Genomic DNA, 21,853 nt, shown 5'->3' with positions numbered 1-21,853 from the left:
CTCTACCTCTCCTAATGAGGTGTGTGATAAACATGTGAGTTTTTGAAATAAACCTTCTTCAAATAACTCACTGAGTGACTTTCTAAGAGGCAAGAGTAGAAAAAAGGAGTGTACCAGAGGGCCGGGAATAAATGGACTGTAATGCATATATGTAATTGCAAATCAAGGCAAATACACTGGAACATGTGTATATTCTACAACAACCATAATCCTCTTAAGAACGTTTTTACATGTGTTTTTCTAAAACCTTCTCATAGAAGGGACCAAGGAGGTCGTCAAGTTCCATCTGCCACTCAATTAAGAAATATCTCCTGTTGAAGATCCCTTCAGACAACTCACTGCTGGAATCTTTCAGTGACGAGAAAGCCATTGCTTGACAATGCAGCAACCAAATCTTTGACAACACAGTATTAGGAAATGTTTTCGTATACTGAATAAAACTCTTTCTCGTAGCTTTCATCCATTTGTACTAGGTCTGCTTTGGGAAAGACACACAATAATTTACCTTCTTCTTTTACCTGGCAATTCCTCAAACATGTAAAGGCAAGTATCATACGCCACAGTTTGCCTTTTTTCAATAAAAGTATCACTGTTTCCTCCCTGTTCCTTGCTGGCATATCATCCCAGGCTTTTCCATCCTGGTCAATGTCTCTGATGCAGAAGCTCTTTAGGACAAGTAGAGTGTTAATTAAATATTTAAGCTTTTGTTGCTGACACTACCATAAATGCAAGCATCTTCAAGATTCAGTACTATCTTGACATTTATTTACTAATTTTTTAGTATCCATTTATAATCATACACAGATCTTCCTCGACTTATGATGAGGTGATGTTCCAATAACCCATCCTAAGTTGAAAATATCCTAAGTCGAAAATGCATTTAATACACCTAACCCATCAAACTTCATAGCTTAGCCTAAAGTACCTTAAATGTGCTCAGAACCCTTATGTTAGCCTACAACTGGGCAAAATCATCTCAGACAAAGGCTATTTTATAGTAAATTGTTAAATACCTCATGTAATCTATTGAATACTGTGCTGAAAGTGAAAAAAACAGAGTAGTTGTGTGGGTACAGAATGGTTGTAAGTGCATCGGTTGTTTACCTTTGTGTTCCGATGGCTGACTACGAGCTGCAGCTGGCTACCGCTGCCCAGTATCACAAGACAGTATCATGTAGCATATCACTAGCCCAGGAAAAGAGCAAAGTCCAAAATTTGAAGTACTGTTTCTATTGAATGAACATAATTTTCCCACCATCATAAAGTTGAAAACTCATAAGTTGAATCGTAAGTCAGGGACCGTCTGAATTGAAAATTCTCAATGACATCACATTTTACTGTGATGATTAATCAAGGTTCATGTTTTCTCATTAACTAATATTATATAACATGTTAGCAGCAGTAAAAAAACTTCTGAGTCTATGTATGTAATTTATATCTAAACACACTTCTGAGTCAGAAAACCTGGCTCTTGTATTGATTGCACCGATTATGAAATACTCAAAGTGATGCAAGCAGCCCATACTATACCATTTAGGCAAAAGCTCACTTCTTTAGTTTCTTAATTTTTCAAAGGTTGAGTTGTCACTGTTCTTGCCTTCTTTACTAGTTACAAAGAGATTCAAATAAGATGTTTCTGCAACTGCTAAATACTAATACTTATCAGGTATTATTTTTGAAGAGCAGTCTTATATTAAACATTAATATAGAGCTAATATTTTGCCTCACATTTTTGAGAAGAAAGTAAAATGTTGTGGATGTTAGTAAATTAACAAAATCATGAAAGCACTAAAGATATGTTTTCTTTCTTAATGTTGTTTCTTAATATGAATAGCACTTTCTTCCAGAATACAGAATGGAAGTAGAATTTTATAATGGAGACACCTAAGAAACATAACTTCAGCCAAGTGATCAAAGTTGACCTCAGCAGTTACAGTCATGTTGATAGTATATATACCCTTGTTATGATGTAGGAAGAATGACACTTTATCTCTGTGGGCTTCCTCCCACAAATCTATAATAGTTGTTGTGTCATGAGAAAAAGCATCAAAAAAACCCCATTGATGAAGATACTAAAAAATACCTGACCAATGCTCCTCAAAACTGACTTCATGAAAAACAAAGAAAGTCTGAGAAACTGTCACAGCCAAGAGAAGCCTAAGGAAACATGATGATTAAATATAATCTGGTATCTTGGATGAGATTCTTGAACAGGAAAAGGATACTGTATAAAAACTAAGGAAATCTGAATAAAGTATGGATTTTAGTTAATAATAATGTATTGATATAAATTCATTAATTGTAACAAATTTTCTATAGTAATGAAACATAAGATGCTAATAAGAGGGGAAACTGGGTGTGTGGTACACGGAAATTGTTATCTTTGGAAATTTTCTGTAAATATATAACTGTTTCAAAATGAAAAGTTCATTTAAAAATATACATAAGGGTATGTGTATATATATGAAATGTAAATATATGTATATTTATATTTATCTTATATATATTTACATTACTACCAGATATTAACATAAATAAATATTTTTGAGGGCTTACACTGTCAATTTACTAGGGATTGGGACTGTAATCTTAAGAAAAAATGGATAGTCTTTGCCCTCATGAAGCAAATAGTCTAATAAGAAAGAGAGACCTTAGTTAAATAAGCACTGAACTAAATGTGAAATTACAACTTTCACAGATAACATGAAGAAGTGTTATGAGAGGCTGAGTTTCTATCACTCAGAGATGTAAGAAAAGTTTCCTAAAGTTGATATATGAACAATGAATAAGATTAAAATAGGTTATTTGGTAGGGGAAGACATTTTGTGAAAAGTAATAGCGTGTATCTATACCAGAGAAAAAATGAATAGACTTCATCACAACAATGAATCTCACTTAATATGGAAATTGTCACTGGTTATAGGTAACATTAAAATGTTTGGATCAAAATAAGAGAGTTTTTCATAACCTCAATTTACTTTTTAACAACAGATTATTAAATTGATGTATATTCTTCTTATATCTGTGGTGTTAAATGCCATTCTCTTATGAAACAACAATTATCATAGATAAGTTTTGCTTTATTTGATGTTTGTGTCTAATAAAATAAGAGAATTTTTCCCTATCCCATTACACCAAACTATTGAAATTTTTAATGCTTCAGGAAATTATATTTCTCCAAATTGTTGAACTAGAGCCTTGCCAAATAGGGAAGGTCTAGATATATCCCTAAAATAACTGGAAGTGTCAAAATTATTAACATCAGGTTACTGAATACCAGGGCTGGATGGAAATGGTGATGTCATTAGCAGAATGAAAATCATTAAAGAAGAGGCTGGCCCCATGGCCAAGTGGTTAGAGTCCGCATGCTCTGCTTTGGTGGTCCAGGTTCACATGTTCAGACCCAAGCTGTGGACCTACTCCACTCATCAGCCATACTGTGGAAGCGTCCCACACATCAAGTAGAGGAAGATTGGTGGAGATATTAGCTCAGGGTGAATCTTCCTCCAAAAAATAATAAGAAGAAGAAGAAGTCGGGTTAGGAAAGTCACCAAAACCAATTCCTCAAGTTGCTTCAAGGCTGATCTCATGTAACCTCCAGAATGCTTGTGACAGTAATTGACTAAATTACAAATATTCACACACACACACATACACACATACAAGATACGGTAGGAATAACTAGTACTTATTGAAGAGGAAGGTAATAGAAAAGACTAAGATCCATATGACTGAGTTGGTAAGTTATATAAGCAATCATTACTAAAAGGTATTTGTATATGCTAGATCTGCAACTGGGAGGAAGTATAAGCTTCAAAACACCCTGTTGTTTGATCAGTCAACGGGAATTGAGACTGACGCTTTCACAGATGTATTTTTGCAATGGGGAAAAAGCATGGCTTTCGTGTCATCGGACTTGGTAAGAAGTCGTACTTACTCTACCTGTGAGTTGTGGGACTTGGGCTTCATATTCCTCTTTGCAAGCAGGCACTAATTTAGCCTCAGTCATTGTGAGGGTTAAATGAGGAAAGTGCTTTAAGCATTCTGGCCCTTAGATGATGCTGAAACATTTGCAATTTTTCTTCTCTCCAACTGCATTCTAAATTAAATTATTTAATCCGTAAGCCATTAGTAAATGGCAGTATTGAGTTGTTTATTGTATGTGAGGTTGCACATCTGTATTTGGTTGAACAGTCATTTGAGATTCTGAAAGATAGTTGGTTGGGTAGCAGAATGTTGGTACAAGTGGATATAATGAGTTAAAATAAATGTCTAGTAGTAACTACACAATTAAGCAGCTATGATTTTTGGCAAGCCAAAGATCTAACCTCAGTTCCCTCATCTTTAAAAGAGACAGGAAACAGATAAAATGCAAAGCTCTCTTTCAGCTAGCATTTCATGAATCCAACCTTCCAATCACTCTTTACTATTACACTACTGAAATAAACCCTGATTGATGAACAGAGAGAATTACATATGACATTTCTACTAAGATTACCTAACTAACATAAAGGAAATCTCCTCTTCTATTCTAAATTCCTTCACATATGCATGCATTTCCTTTATTTGAATGAAATGTGCTACTTAAAATGTATTACCTGTGTGGGTGTATATGTGTGTGTGTTTGTGTGTGTAGAAATATATATTTAGAAATATATATAAATATATATATATATGTAATATGCTTCCATCCTTAATCGATTATTGAAAATTAGTGTGATCTTAAACAAGAATGTGATTGCATACGTGAGGGTCTAGAAATATATAATTCAGATTTTATTATGTGAAAGAGAAGAGACTCTCTTCTCCAAATGGTTGTATCAATAAAGAATGCTTTCAATGACAAATAAGAGAAACCCTAAGTGCTGATGGAGTAAATAGTTGAGTTTTGTCCCTAACTGACAAGAATTTTGTATAGTGGCATTTACTGCTTTGTTTCAGTGGTTCAAAGCCACCACCAAGAACTATCTTCTATCTGTACACATTATTGCCTTCCACTACCATTAGAATATTGGCTTTTACCTTATGTTTGCCACCTCATGGTCACACAAAGGCTGCAAAAGTTCCAAATATCACTTGAGTGTTCAGAATAGGAAAGGAGGGAAAGAAGGATAAGTAGCACCAGCTACATATCTCCCCTTTTATCAATCTAAGAGAAAATTTCCCAGAAACTTCATAGTGGACCAATGTTCCCTTCTCATTTTCCTGAACTCAGTCCCATGACAATTCCACTGGGGCAGTGAAGTTGGCTAGTCTCTACCTTTACTAGCGTTTATAGTGGGATATGACCAAGAAAAGATTGTAAATAGCTTTTGAGACAGATAAGCAACAACATCTACCACATTACTTAATACTAAACACATATTAATTCTTAAGAAAATGCATGGATAATCAATACCCTCTGATTTTTGTGAGATGATCACAGTCCTTCAGGATTCTCTTACACACATACACACACACACACACACGCAAATTTAATCAGTCATTTGAGTTACTCAGCAGGTATTTTACCCATCTTCCTATATTTTACACATTTCATTGCAGAAGCACAAAAAAATTATTTGGGAGTCATATATTGTATCCATAGAGATCTGCAATATTAGATGGCAAACATTTGCAAGTTGAAAAAATGGAGTATTTTTTCCATAAAAATGTTGGTTGTGAAAAGCTAAAGGAAAAACTTCTATACGTCTGCCACATTGATAAGCTCAACGAAGCTTGTAGGTGAAGTGAAAGTCATGACAAAATAAAGTCTAGCAGAAAGGAGATTTACCGAAAATGAACTAAGACTGTGATCAGAGGTTGCAGAGTGCAGTTCTGACAGGCATGGGTGTCACTTAAGCTGACTTCCTTTTTACAGCGGCTGACATTTCTGAGTCCTTAGATGTACTTTTAAGTGCTAGTATGTTGTTATTTTCTGCATTGTTTTTCCTCATACACCAAAACGTGAACATCAGATATGCAGGGCGTCAACTAAAAATGAGTTACAGAGAGTGAAATCAAACAATTAGAGAGTCAGTAATTTAAATCAAAACAAAAGCAAGGGCAAGTTTGGGCATTATATTGTATGCATATTTTGGCAATCATGTTTATGCTTTTTATGTGATTAGAGTTTATTTTGGTGTGTTATGTCAGGAGGGATTTCTACAAAATAACTAACCTACTTTGCCTTTTGGAAAACTACTCACCAAAAGTTCAATAAAATTTATAAATAATTGTTGATATTGGAAAATATTAGCTGATTTGTATTTGCACAAGCCAATACATCTGGTCTGATGTTAACTCACTAATGCAATCCTAATAAAATGAGGCAGTTTTACTGGACACGGTTTATATGCCACCCTTGTCCAGTTGGGTTAAGCCTCTCTGACCCCATTGCCTCTCCCCATCAGGCCTCATCTTTTGCCTTTCTTCCTGGGCAGAGCATCCCTAGTTCTTAGTGTTCCAGATGTCTCAAAGCTATAGTAAGTACACAGAGGACCTCACCCTAACACTCCCACCCCTTCTGCCACACCCAGTGCCTAGGGCTAGACTTCAGCATGGCCTTCATCATGCCCACAGTGACAGATGCTGATCCCACTGGCCCACCAGTTGCTCCCAGCCTAATGGTAACTCAGTAGGTATATGGGATAATTAATCCCCATGGGACATAACTGTCCAATGAAAGACAAGGAGCAAAATGAAGCTAGCTAACAAATTACTTGCCTTTCCTCAATAGGTGAAGTATTTGGAAATGCAGTGATTACATGAGGCTCTGTAAGTATATCACAGTTGACTGACCAACCGTGTTTTATGGAGAAGCTGTGTTCAGCTTGGTGATCTAGGCAACTCACCACATTATATTTGCTTTCTGCTGTCCTACCTCACTGTCCTTTGCCTTTTACTCTTGCTTCCTTGGGATTGAACATCCTCCCTCAATGAAGGTTTAGCATGTATGACTTTTCCTCAGGCTCTATTTCTAGGGAAGCAAGACTAAGGAAAGGGGTTTTCCCTTTCATCATTCATTACTGGGTACTGAGCCTTCCATAGGGGATACATTCTCAATAGTAGCAGTCATAGCATGGAAGAGAAGGTGTAAATGAAGTGGCTAAGTAGATAGATGAAGGGCCATTAAGAAATTATGCGAGAAATCATTTTGAGTTTGCAGTTGCTCACCTGAATATATCTTATAATACCCCTCATTCTAAAACAGAGCTTAAAAGCTAAGGACACCTGACTAAGGAGCAGAGGTGGCTACAAACATCTCCTGAGGATCTAGTGTGAGTTCATATGTGTAAAGACTGTGCATTTCCTTCCTCAGGAGTCCTGACTAGTAATTTAGCAATAGTAAAACCGGTTTCCTTCACCTATGACTAGTACTGACAAATAATGTTTCATCATTTCCTGAAACCTACAACCCACAGTGACAACACTGTGCCGGCACACCTAACCTGGCAGCCAATTTTTCCCTCATTTTCATTTCTTCTATGGCGTCTTTTACTACCTGTCACAAAGACTTGGAATTATTTGTTTCATGTTTGTTTTACCAGTTATACCAGATGATTCTTGAGGATAGGAATCCTGTATCCCTGGCATTCACTTTATGTCTGACATAAAGTCATTTCTGATGTTTAGTGAATTCATGAAAGAATGAATGAATCAGCTCTGAACAAATACACATAGATGTTTGTAAATGATTGCAAACTACTTTCAGCTTTCAGCCTTCTAATTCTCAATAAAATTTGTGTATGTGTGCTATATATTACATATTGAATATATCATATATATGCTAATCTTAAAGATGATGACAGGTAAAATGGAAAAGTTCTTGCACTAGAAAAATTTAAAAAGCTCATTTAGATATAACACCTAATCATCCTGAAGTATTAATATACTTACTGTTAATGAATATGTTTTTAACAGCTGCATGGTATGCTTTTAAAATTTTATCCACATGCATGGTGAATAACAAAGGTAACAGGGCATAGAATCCATATCTTGGAAAAAATGGATGAAAAATATAAGCTGAAATGTGGGCTTTTGAGGCAAAAATCATTTTTTGATTTTTCCCTGTACTTGGTTAAGGCAGACTTTTATCAGCAGCTACAGAATGGATATATTGCCTTAATGGGCCCACACACTACTACACTAGTATTCAGGTGTATTTCTATCTATAGAATAAAGATCTCTCTAGCTCCTCGCACATCTGGTAAATAACATTGGCCACAAGTCTCTAAGGGAGTTAGAGTATTGTTTCGTGCTTCCATCTGAATGATTTGCTTGGGTAAATCTTCAAAATTGATTTTCATGGAAGAATATACCTTGTTAATAGGCTCCTGCAGCATCCACCCTGAGAACACACCACTCCAGACATCAAAATTGACTCATTATGAGGTTTAAAAAGTAAAAGATTAATAGAATTAGGATAAAAATTTTAAAATGTAAAAGATTTACTAAACTTCAAGTACCTAATTGGAAAATACCTATTTTATAAAGACATTTAAAGTAGGACGAAAGAAATTTTTAAAAAGAATACTTGAAATTCCTATTATATTTCTCTTTTTGTCTAAAGAGATAGCCAAGAGAGGATATTACTGCTTTAGTTCTGGATACAATTGATAATGATAAAATTGAGTATGCAAAATGAAGGAATTTTAAAAATTAGAGTGATACTTAAAACAAATGGATTCTCCTATTTCCCCAAATTTTACTTTTAATAAATTAATTCCAAAAAACTCTTTATTAGATCCAGTTGTGTAATTATCCTTATCTCAATTTAATAGATTTACAATAATTAAGTTCCCTAAAGGAATTTCCATCATTAACATTCAATGAAATGTATTCAAAGAAGAGGGACACATATTTATCATTTGTCTCAGCATTTAGCCAAAGTAAATAATATTTCTTGAAGTATGGTTCATAATTTTTAAGTAGATGTTTACTTTTGATGTTCGATAAACTGTAAGGTAGTAGAATTATCATTATCTTTTCAGTTCTTGAGTGTAAGAAATATCACCTGAAAAAACTTGTAAAATTAACATTCAATGACTTTATATTTGCCCCTGATTGTTTTAATCAGTTTCAAATTTAAAATTCAAAGTTTTAATGAAAAGTCTCTATTATCAAAGCTACTGAATATAAATTAAACTTTAATAATATAGACATATATTCTTGTACATAATAGACTTTTAAACTATTTTTTCTTTAAGTGTAAGCATCAGTACCAGAGATTCCTACAAAAAAAAAAATCACTAATAGAATAAAATAAGAAGGCAGAATAGACGGTTAAAATGTTTGATAAAATAGGATGCATCTTTTTTCTAATATTATTTAACATCTATAAAATGTGGATGATATGCAGCAAGTACTATTTTCAGTAATAAATTGTAAAATCTTGGAAATAACTTTCTTTTCTATTCCATTTCATTCAAAATGTGAAGATTCTCCTTATGTTGGGTTTTTAATTGTTCTTTCTCTTAAGAAAATAGTTCAAAATCTTCTCCTGCAAGAGTATGTTGACATATTAATTAGTGAAAACATCACTGATTATATCTTAATATAAGTATCTAAAAAGAATCAAAGAATATCAGCGTTCTTTAGTCTCATAAACCAAAATTGATGTCTTAATCCAATCAATTGAATCAGGCCTGGGGTGAAGTTTTGGTAAGGCCCTTTTACTTCTATTTTTTTTCTTGCCCCAAAGATATAGCCTTCTAGGCCTTTGAGTTGAGAGCATGGTCTATTCCTGGGAGCTCTTCTCCCTAGCTGACTCCAAATTCTCCATGCTTTCCTCTCAACATAGGAAGATTTCTAAAACTCTTCTCTGTTTCTTCATAGATTTTCTGATTAAACTTTTTAGCCTTTTGTCCTGCTCAGGTTCAGAATTCAGCAAATGTCTTGAGGTGAAAGTCAATGTTGTGTTTGAAGTCCCACGAATCACAAATGTTGCCTATATAATCCTATGAGAAGAGTAATGCTTTGCTTCTTTGTGCATCATCTCTGTCTGGGTAAATTATGCTTCTCAGTCTTTCTGCTGTGCCTATCTACTGGCTATGGAAGGTCAGCTCACCTCTTTTTGCTTCTCCTTTCTCTGGAATCTTAGCCATGCTCACCCTTGTTACAGCAGGAGCTCTCAGATTCCTTTAAACAAAATGCTTTTAGTTAAGTTTATCTTTCCATTCCAGTTGCTATCAGTAGGAAAGTAGATGTACCTCATGCTATCCCGTCCCATTTAGGTACCTAATAATTTTGTTTTATTTCTTAAATATGTGTGCATTAAACATAGACTACAATGGGAGTTAGTGGGTGATACATTGTTTTTCAAGTAATTAACCAATTGTTCTAGTGTTGTTCTCTACTTAAATTTAAAATACAATCTTTATCATCAACTGAGACGTAGATTTTATATTCAATTATTAATTTTCTATTAAAAGTCATTGGTGCATTTAGTTTTACAGTGGTAAAACCCCGTTTTAATTATTGCAATTCTATAATGCATCTAAATAGCCCCCTGAGATTAATCTTAAATACCCTTGGGTGTGTTTGAAAATTTATTCTTGACAGGCCCATAAAGGTCTAAAAATAGTTGCACTGGAATAACATCATCAAATATTTTAATTTGGAAGAAACTTGACATTCAGGAATGGATCTATATATTTCATATTAGGTTAATTGTTATGAATTATATTCTTATTAGGGTAATTAAAATGCATTTTATTCTATTTCTGTATCTCCTCTTTTTTTAAACTTAGGAATACTATTGATTTGGATATACATATTTGGTATTTAAACACCTTGAAATCTCTTAGTCATTTTTAATCTAATTGTCTTGGGTATTTATGATGCAGTTGGTTATCATCCATTAAAGACACATGTATTCTGCTCTTTCTAATAGTTGTATTTTTACATTCTAATTTCCGCCATGTTATTTTGGCTATAATTTTTAAGGTCGCTGTTAAATAATAATAATGAGAGTCATATTCTTTTGTTAAATGGATTTCATCCAATTTTTAGACATGATATTTGTTAATTTGGAATAAATGGTGATTCTATTTGATGCAAAAAGAGAATGATTTGCTTATTTTACTTATTGTATTTCTTTTACCATTACGTTATACAAAGATTGGGGTTACATTTTTAAAAATGGTTTTGCATATATATTTATAATATTTATAAGATTAAAATATTTTTCTTCTTCACATAGCTATCCCATAGATGTGTTTGCATAAACCATATCTGGCTCACGAATATGTTTTTGTGTTTAGTCCTTACTGTCTTTGAAATGTAAAGTAAATGTCAAAATTTACATGTTGAGATTAGTCATAAAAATTAAATTTCCAGAATTTGATAAATTAGAACATTGTGTTATATTTTGGCATAGCAAAGTATGTCAGGTCTCAGTACTAACTGCTCCCATCAGTCCAAAATATATATTCATTTAGTGACTTTCATTATGTTTGTATTTCTGTTAATTTTACTCATATAGAAATCATTGAAAAAGTGGAAAAAAGGGGTTCCTTCAATAAATTACAAAGTTCTGAGATTATACTAAGAAAGAGGATTAAGTCAGATCCTAGTTAAGAACAATTAGGATAGCTGGACCAGTTATATGTTCTCAACTCAGAAGTGGGAGCCTTACCAAGCCTGGTCACCAGCTGCGGAGTACCAGCAGCAGTAGATGGAGCAGTTGACATTAGTTTGATTCAGAGCTGGGATTCTCAAGGAGTTTAAGAAGGTAGGAGCAGCATACAATATGCCTTCAAGACAGCTAACTGTTATTATCGTCACTTGTTAGGTAGTGTGGCACACTGCTAGGCTGAGGGAAGATAAGTGGAAAACACACAGTCTGTAAGTAAGGGTCCAGTGCTGTGGAAGTCATTAAGCAGACGCAACAAAACAATGTAAGAACAACTAGACTCACAGGGAATACTAAAGAATATGTTACCGGCTAATTCTACTTGGGTTTTCAGAAAAGTTTTCATGGCAGATATGGTTCTTGATCACGTATAACAGTAACATAGCCTTTGGCGTCAGAAAAAAAACAGGCTGTGCCACGTTCAAGGTGAGTTTAAAGCTATGTAATCTCTGTGCACCTCAGCTAAACGAAGAATAGATCCTTGCCAGGTGAAAAAGTGGCAGGAATGAAGAAAGAGTGATGGAGGATGTGAGAGAAGGAAAGAGAGAAGGAGAGAGGAAGAGAGCACACGCTCGCCCGCGGGTGTTGCGTGGGGAGTGAGCGAGCGCCGGCTCGGCGGTGCGGCACAACAGAGGCAGACATGAGTAGTTCTGTACAGAGACCTGGTATATAGGCGACCCGTGAGAGAGGCAAGGACCCCATCACGGAGGGACTTGAATAGTGTAAGATTCTGCTTTTTCGTTCCTGAAGTAATGGGCCTGATCAGTTAATTTAATAAGAAACAGCAATTTAAGATTTGAATTTTTAAAATAGTATCCTAGAAGTACGGTGTAAGCATAGTAGAAGGGCAAACCTTAAATATTATTTTTAATTATCTACTTTTATCAAAAACATATAAAGTTACAGGAACATGTACCTTCATGTGTGATGTCCTTTTTTGTTACATGTTAAATTGGATGACTAAATTCCAAAATTCCCTCTAATGTCAAAAGTCAGGAAAAGCAGATGATAGCAAATCTTACTGAGAAGGTTATATTTAGCAGTTTACCAGATAAGCCCTGTGCTCAAGTTTCATAAGAATTTTTTTTTAACAGAAATCTATTTAAATCTTACTGCACTTAATCTGCCTGCCATTTCTTCTAATGCTGTAATCTCAATCTTGGTGAATTTTAGTATCTCAGTTACTTCTAAATTAGAATTTAGTCTTTTGGGGTAAATACTCAAATTCTAGTTTCCCTCTTCTTTTCCTCCCCTTCTCCTTGCAGAGGTAATGGATCACCTCACCACTGGTTCTTGTTAACTCTTCTGCAGAGAAGTTCTTTCCAGGTGATCTGAGTGTCATGTTTTGTCCCTGATGCACTTGTTGCTGATGTGTGTGATCCACCAGGATCTCCGCTCACACCTCATGAAGCTGCTTCTTGTCTTTAAGCACTCCTAGTTATTTTATAGCTAGCATGAGAAATCTTGGATTCTCTCCTTCAGACTGAAACACTTCCTCTATCTATGGCTCTTCTCACTTTGAAACCACGTTTGACATGGGGATTCCGTGAGCATATGGGGAAGAGAGTCCAAAGCTCTCACTGGGATTTCCCCAACTAATTTGTGCTTTCTATGACTACTCCTTTAACACTTGACCTAAGGGGCCAAGATGCAGGAGCTCAACTCTCTCCATATTGTTGTTGCAACACAGAAATTATTCTCCCCATAAGATGAGAACTTGCCTTTAAATCATCAGGCATTCCTTCCAGCTCTTTTATGTATGGTATAAACTCTAGGTTTTGAAGTCATTACAATTACTATAGGCATTCAAAGTTAAAAATTTAGAATTTTTTTTCTTTAGAAGTAACTTGCCTTTAAGACTAAGTTAAAACTCAAATAAAAGAGTTTGACTCTTTGTTCTGAGGAATTCTCTCTTTTCACTCATTCAACAAATATTTATTGAGCATCTGCTAAGACCTACTCAATCTTTTGGGTGGAAGAAATGATGTATTTAATGAAACAGACAGAACTTTGTGACCTCCTGAGCTCACTTTCTAGTGAAGGCAAAGAAATGATAGTACAAAAAAATAAATAAATAAAATAAACAGTATTAGATAGTGCTAAGTGATATAGAAGGGAAAAAATAGGAAAAGACCATTTATATTAGAACACTATTTTATATCTTTATTCTGCTACCTTTAAGCCTAGAGAATTATAAAGAAACATCAACTTTCTTTTTTCTTTTTCACACCATGATAACTTAAAAGGATTCATTTTTTTAAATCCTTTCCTCTGTTTCAATGACCAATTTTGTTCAGGTAACTATTTTTTAATCTCATTTTAAAATTATTCAACACATTCCCTGGTTAGACCACATGAACACAGATTAACCAGGAAATCTCCGTAGGTCTCCACAGATTGTCTGCAATGTTAAAACATAGTACTGTATGCTATAAATATGTGTATGTGTGCGACAAATCTGAAAATGTCTGGCTATCTAATTTACCTGAGGTCCTGTGATTTTCTGTTTTGAAGGAATTGTTGCAATATGAGTAAAAGATAGAAAGCAGAATTTCCATTCGCAAAAAGCCAACAGTGTGCTAGGCATCAAAGATAATTCTAAGAATGACCCACTGAGTTGGGCATTTGCTTATCACAATTGCAGCATAATACAAAAATAAGTTGATATTTGGTTTTAAAATATTTGAATTTCATACCATACTTATATAAAACTTATGTTCTCAAGTAAAATAAGAAATTTTCACTACCTAGGTTTTGTTTCCTTTGCGTAAGTCATAACATCCTGAATCTAGATATTGTCTTTCAAAGTACATATAACTAGTTAAACCAATTCATATGCTTGTAAATGACTATGGTATCAAAAATTCTTAGAGACACAAAGTCCTCCTGCTTTGGACATGTCACTCTCAGTCTCAGCTCTTTTTGTTTTCCTGTCATCATCCTCTGTGAAGAAGGGCAGTCATAACATATTTTAATACCTGATGGAAGAAGATCAAATCAACTCTGTTTCTTGTGCCATGGTATTAACTTTTCTTCTTTTCTGAGAAGTTACATAAGTTTCATCAGATTTGTAACAAGGTCTACGATTAAAAATGGTTAAAAAAATTTGCTATCTTTGAAATAGATGTCTTTCGTTAACGAAGCAAAAGAATTTCTAATTCTCTACTCATCCATGAGGGTAGAATAACTACATAAATTATTTGGAATTATTCTGCCTTGGAGATTTGTCCATTCTCTCCCTCTTCCTTCTTTCCTATCATCCTTCCTTCGTTTCTTTTTCTTTCTTTTTTCCTTCCATCCTTTCTTTCTCTGTCTCTTTTTCTTTCATCATTTCCTTATATTATGAGTATGGACTCAAGTACACTTTCTATTTTTTTTATTACAATGTTGTAAGGGGTTCCTTAAAGATTACACAATGCAAATTGTGTCCTCTTATACTTCCAAGTAGGCATTAATTGTATTTCACATTCTTGGCTTAAATTAATACTCTGCTAAAACATTCAGTATGTTTTGGCAACATATAAATCAAAATTGATATATAATGTAGGAAAAGTATGGAATATTTCCGTTATAAGAGACAAATTCATATTGGAGTAAATCGTCCCAATGGAGTGCAAAATATATGAAATGTCCTTCAGCATTTGAGCATCTACTATGTATAAATGTGTTAGGAAAGGCACTGTGGATACTGAGGAAACAGGAAATACTAAAGAACAAGAAGACAGGCTCCCTCCTCAAGGAGTTGATATAAAACCCAGAAAACTTCAAAGGAGCTATTATTGAATTAAGTAGTAAATTAAAGATACAACATAGATGCGTAGTCTCCAAAGTTAAGTCATTGTGGTTTTTAGCAACAGTAACTATTTAACATGTTGTCTCCCCAGGAGAAAACAGATATGAGATACCACCCTTGTATTCAGGGAGTCTGAGGAGAGAATGAACACTAGTTTGTGAAACAGATAATAATTGCTATCACAAACATATCCCAGCACAGCAACTGAACAGTGGTGGCCCCCTAGGTTGTAGCTTAAATGTAGTCTGGCAAGAAGCATAAGTGTCAAAGTTTACTTTGGCAATAGAAGAATAATGTCATTAGTGTATACATGGAAGAGGAAAAAACTCTATTGTGATCTGGAAGCTACTTCAGCTGTGTAACTTCAACATGATGCTACCCCTCGTCCGTTACAGCAGTCCTCTGCTCTGTTGTGTTGACAGCCACTGACCCTGGCAAATGCTGGATCCACAGACTGCTCATGTCTATACCTCCCCAGAGGACACAGGGTACTTGGAATAGGAACTAGAATCAGTCAATGCAGCCTGGAGTCAATATTTCTAAAAGAAAGTGTTCATATTAGCAGGCATAGGCTTAGGGTCATAGATATGGAATTAGGAAGTTTTCATTGTCTGCTACCTGGGACAATGTAATGGGACCCTTAGAAACAAAATAATATCTGCTTTTGAGGCCTGTGAGAAGTGATCTTCCAAGAAATCAAGTAGGGATGAATATACAATTTATGGGCTTATCTTTCTCTTTTGGACTAAAAGCCTGAATAAGGATTTCCTTCACTTGAATGCATTTTACTTGCTAGTAATTTTTGTCACTTATTGTTCTTGTAGAATAACATGTTAGGCAATCCTAGTCTAAGTCATGTTCTGCTTCCTTTATAGCCTTAGGATTAATAGCCTAAGTAATCTTGCTGCATAAGCAACTGGTGTGATGTGGACTGCAAGTATGTGCTTTCACCACCACAAGCCTTCATGTTCAGATACTGACTTTTTTTTAAGCTTATATTAATTTTCAGCTTCTCATAACACAAATTATTGGTTCTGATAGCATACACTTAACACTGATTTCTAAGAAGTTTAACATTAAAAACGTCATTTGGAAAAATTTTAATTTTTGTTATTTGAAGAGCAGTCTAAAAATGATGCGGAGAACTTGGGATTTCCATTATTTAGAGTTAGTGTTTTTGCCCAACGTAGACGATTTTTAAAACTTTACTTTATAAATGCATTTCAATACTAAGAAAATATTATTTATATTTTAACGTTTTACTACATATAATAAATTAAACAATCATATAACACAAAGCTTCATTTTAAAAATAAATTTAAATTGTCAGTGTTTCCAATATTTTTAACTTAGTAAACTGTTTTATTGATATTATTTATGTCTACAGAATAAGTAATTTTCAAAGCAAATTACTTCCATTATTTTCTACATTGAATGTTCATTTATAATTTAGGTTTCCTAGAATATGCTTGTAAATGTAAAAATAGGTAAACTGTTTCTGACTGATAAACAGTGGGATATTTCACCACTTTCACATCTGAGGAAGCTTCAGTTGGTTCCTTTTCTATCTCACTGTGGGCATGCCTGCAAGTGATTAAGGCTGTGGAGGCTAATAGCCTACAATCTTCACTCTGCCATAGGTTTGCACTCAGCCTGATTGACACATAGTTGTCACTCACTTGACACTTGAGTATGCAAATCCTAATCTAGAATTGACAAGAAAACAGAAAGCCATCTGCAAAGTATTGTGGAAGACATCTTTGCTCAGCATTCTTCAAAACACCCACGTTGTTGTCAAAGGAAATCCAAACTTCTTTTATATTAGTAATAATTTGCCATTTATTGAGCTCTAACTACATGACATCTTTTTTTATTTAATTTTCCAACAAACGTATGTAGTTAATATTATTATCAATATTTTACAAAGGAAGGAAATTAGACAAAGGGTAACTAATAACCTGGCTCAAGATACAGTAAAGGTTACAGTTGGAATTCAAAGGCAGGTCTCTCTGACTGCAAAGCTTGATGATGTTCTTATGCATCTACATTGTAGCTCCCACACTGAACTTATATTCACTCCACACTGGAACCGTATTGGACTATGTGAACTCTGTAAGCTAGCATCATTCTACTAGCATGCCTAATGGGAGGTCTTTCACATCCATGTTCTAGCACTTAAGATCCTGACTCACACTTGGTAGAAAATCATTGAAAGTATTTTAGAAATGAATGAATGACAGTCTCCCCCCTTCTCATCTCATTTACCAAATATATATGTACGTGTGTGTGTGCACACACACACGTACATATATGTATTACTGTGCCTTAAAGGTTGTTACAAGCCTTTAAAATATCATGAATGAATTAGAACTTCATGTTGAGAAGGAGAAAACAAAAGTGTTCTCCTTAAAAATAGTCCTTTTCTGAGGTTCATTTTAGTGGAATTTTAGATTTTCAAATTTTTGTACAGTGGGACAGATTTGTTAAGAAAATAGGGCTTACACTAATTTACTATTTCTTAATTATCCAAATAATTTCATTTAAAAATAATAATTAGAAAATGCAAAGCAGCAAAATGAAAAAATTATGCTATAATCTCCAAAAATAAAATTAACATTTTTTATAAATGTCAAAACCTCTGTTGTACACACACATAGGTCTATTTATGTGTGTGTATTTACCATACAAAAATAAATTTTGAGGGGCCAGCCTGGTAGCCCAGCAGTTAAGTTTGCACATTCCACTTCAGCAGCCCAGGGTTCACGGGTTTGGATCCCAGGTGCCATATGGCACCTCTTGGCAAGCCATACTGTGGTAAGCGTCCCACATATAAAGTAGAGGAAGATGGGCACAGATGCTAGCTCAGGCCCAATCTTCCTCAGCAAAAAGAGGAGGATTGGCAGCAGATGGTAGCTCATGGCTAATCTTCCTCAAAAAATAAATAAATAAATAATTAAGTTTTGAGTCATGCATACAAACAGTAGTCTAAATGTGTGAGAGTGTGATTATACATAATTTACCAATCTATGTGTAACTACATGAAATTTTAAAAATAATTGCTTAAAATCCTGTTGTTTTTAAATGGGAACAGTTTACAAGCATCACTTATTACCAATCAACAAATAGTACATCATGAACATTTGTAATGATTGCATAATATTCTAAAGTTTTGGACACTATAAATAATTCAGTATATACTGCGTTTTCCACTCAGTTTTTGCTGTGTGCGTGTATGTGTGTATATGAAATGCTGTTAGAGTGTTTAGAATTAGCGTTTAAAAATTTTTGAGATGTGAGATCTTCAAATTTTTCTCTATATTTAAGTATTGTCTTATTTTAAAATGTTAATGTTGGAATATTTTATATTGTTCCTCACTACTTGCTGTAGGAAAGATTGAAATTATCTTTAAAGTGAATTTGGTTGTGTATATAGGTTCAAAATTTTATCAATTAGAGTTTTGTGTCTATAACTCCCCCCAAAAAAGCTGAATAGAATTGATTTGCTTTACTTGTTACCAAATCTCAGGTACTAGGTGGAGTGGCTTCGCGTGTTGTGCACCAGGTCTCACACTGTGATTACCAACCTTCCTGCTTAGTGGTTTGATTATTTAAATTATTAATCCATTAAAATATGAATAAATATGAGTAGATTATTTTATACACTATACAATTAAAAGGCTGTATATTTTAGTAGAAATAATTTTTTTTTAAAAAGCATACCATTGTCAAATAATTTTATTAATACTGCAGGTAACAGTTTTTAAGTATTAACTCATTCTATCTGAAGATTTATGTTCAGATTCCTGGGATAAGATAAATTGTTAAAAAGCATGGCATGAAGAATTTATAAAGAAGTAAATGAAGTTGCAAAGTTATGGTGATATAATGTGGAAAGAAAAGAAACAATTTGTTAACATTTTCAGCTTAAAGAATGTTAGTTTTTCAATAGTTGACTTAGCGTTTAACTCCATTTTATTTTTCTATTGTATTTGTTGCACATTAGGGAAAAAATCTACACATAATTTCTAAAGGTCATTTCATGCTTTTCCAAACATATTCATTTTTTACATACTATTTTTTTAAGATTCTATTCTAGTTGCTTGCATATCTCACCAAATACTTTGTTATTCTAACTTTCTAGTCAGTAATATACACTTCCTTTCTCTTTTCTTCTGTTCTAATTGTCTGTCTATGTTGCTTCCACATTCTTGGCTTATATATGAGAAGTGGTAGGAAATATACCATAAATTTTATTCTTTTAATAGAAGTAACAGTATACAATAAACTTATTTAAAGGATGAAGGTGGTAAGATTCATATGTTACTAAGTTGATCTTCTACAGGAAGAGTCAGATATATACTAAGGAAAACTTAACAAAAATAATAATAGCAAATATAATGAGACAACTTTGCATAGGTAATAAGACTGATATTCTGGTAAATATTCTAGTGGGGAGGTAAGATTGGAACACTACTGAGGAAAGCATGTCAGTTCCACAAACACTACTAAGAGTGGACTAGTAGAACAAGATTTCTGTGGTCCATGTGTATTTCGCAGTCACAACCATTATTTTCTCTCATGCAGTGTTTATCTACACGCTGACTTTCAGCTTTCCAAAATAGATTATTCAGACTTTGTTTCTCAGATTAAAAACTCAAAAGTTAAAAATCTATATAGTGTGCAGTTGAAGACAAGGATCCACATAAAATACTGATAGAATTTTATAATTTTTATAACAATCCATAAGAACTAGCAAAAAGCATAGTTCCACAAAGCATTCATGTAGATTTTTTTATTGATTTATAAAAGATGCTTAGGGATCTGCTCTTTCTGTATACATCTCCAAACTATCGTGATCTTAGCAGAAGTCACCAGTAGTTTTAGAGATTTCCTTGGCTGATTCTTCACCAGAGCAAACTATTTTGAAATTATTAGAGCAGTGTAAGGAAGATATGGTTTTGTACATGACCCTGCTGAAATCACATAAATCTTCTCAAATTTTCTTTTCTTTCTTATTTCATATGACGCATGTCTTGTCATTTAAAATGTCTGTTCTTGTAGATGACCCATTTGATGATTCTCCAATTTTGTCCACCATAGCCATTAAATTTCCTGTTTTATATTTTTCAGTAAGACAAAAGGAAACTAAAACTAAAAAAAAAGAAAACTAAAATAATTCAATGAAACAATTTCTAAATGAAAACAGTCTGTGTTTGGTCTATGTAAGATTATACCACACAGGGGTCGTATTGTTTAAGTTTCTCTAGAAAACCAATGAAAAATAATAATTGATTTTAATTAGTAAAACTTCTGTTGAGCAAAGAGTCTGTATATTATACGGCCACTTGTCTAAATCTGATATGCATTTTCATTTGGTTTTTAAAGTTTGCTTACATGACTTAATAAAGAGGAAATTCTTTCTCTCGAGATTTACTTTAAATTCTTGTGAAATGTCACTCATTAAATTGTCTTAAAGTAAAGGTTATACTTTATTTGGAGTCCTGACTGAAAGTATTTCAACACATATGCTTTATCCATTAGTGTTTGAATATGCCATTTCCTCTGGTTCTCTTGAGAGTTAAAACAAATTGAATATAATATGACTTCAAAGTTTAAAACTAAACTTCAAAAAGTTACTCTTGCTGTTCTTAGACGATTGTATGGAAACACGGGCTTTTCCCATCTCACAAATGAGAAAATCATTAGATGGAAATCTTTTTCAAAATGTTTACATGAAAAATTTGGGATAATTTTGACAGCCAAAACTTTTTAGAAAAACAACTTTTTGTAATTGGTGTTTAATATGCAGTGATTTTAGCATGTGCGTATAGAATATCAGTATACATTAATTCACTAAAAATAGATTCTCATAAATAAAGGGATGTTGTGTTACTTTATCATTGTTGTTCTCACTTTTATTATTTATTTATCATTGCAGATCAAAAAGATCAACAGAAATTTTCCTGTAAACCAGCAGGTAAGATGAAGAAATATTTGGAAAGCCAAATCATATATTTATTTCATTTATCTATTATAGAAGATAATCTTTATGGCATTTAATTTTATGTAGAAATAATTGATACCATTATTTTCTATATTTAGGAAAATAAATAATTTATTAGATTTCCTTCATATTGTGTAATATATCAGTTTTTCTAATCGTATTAAAAACTTTTATCTAAGTACACTAAGTCAAAACTATTTTTGCCAAAATAATTATATTTATTTGAATACAATGTTGAAGAACTTGGAGAGCTATTTACATAAGATTGTTTTACTGTATCAGCATTTGGGAGACCGTGTTTACTCCCATGTGAACTTGGGAGTTGAAAGTTATAGGTTAGTTACATTAGTTACATGTTAACTAATCTAAAAGTTAAAAGGAATTTTCAAAATTGGCTGACAGTATTTCAAGTGAGTCTAAATTAGTGTAGAATGAAAATAAT

The 21,853-nt window shown here is 33.6% G+C and overlaps 1 protein-coding gene across 3 annotated transcripts in view; it reads left to right on the top strand.

Annotated features, from left to right (window-relative positions):
* SNTG1 (syntrophin gamma 1) overlaps positions 1 to 21,853 on the top strand; it is an 852,347-nt gene that overhangs the window by 669,928 nt on the left and 160,566 nt on the right. For all 3 annotated transcript variants that reach the window (XM_070481301.1, XM_070481302.1, XM_044744142.2), the window contains one exon: positions 21,346 to 21,384. In XM_070481301.1, the coding sequence (XP_070337402.1) occupies positions 21,346 to 21,384 (39 nt within the window). The remainder of the gene's footprint in view (positions 1 to 21,345; positions 21,385 to 21,853) is intronic.

The sequence above is a fragment of the Equus asinus genome, chromosome 12 (genome assembly GCF_041296235.1).
Source record: "Equus asinus isolate D_3611 breed Donkey chromosome 12, EquAss-T2T_v2, whole genome shotgun sequence".
In the NCBI taxonomy this organism is placed as follows: Eukaryota; Metazoa; Chordata; class Mammalia; order Perissodactyla; family Equidae; genus Equus; species Equus asinus.
The sequence above is the reverse complement of the archived record's forward strand: the minus strand, read 5'-3'. Positions and strand labels throughout refer to the sequence as shown.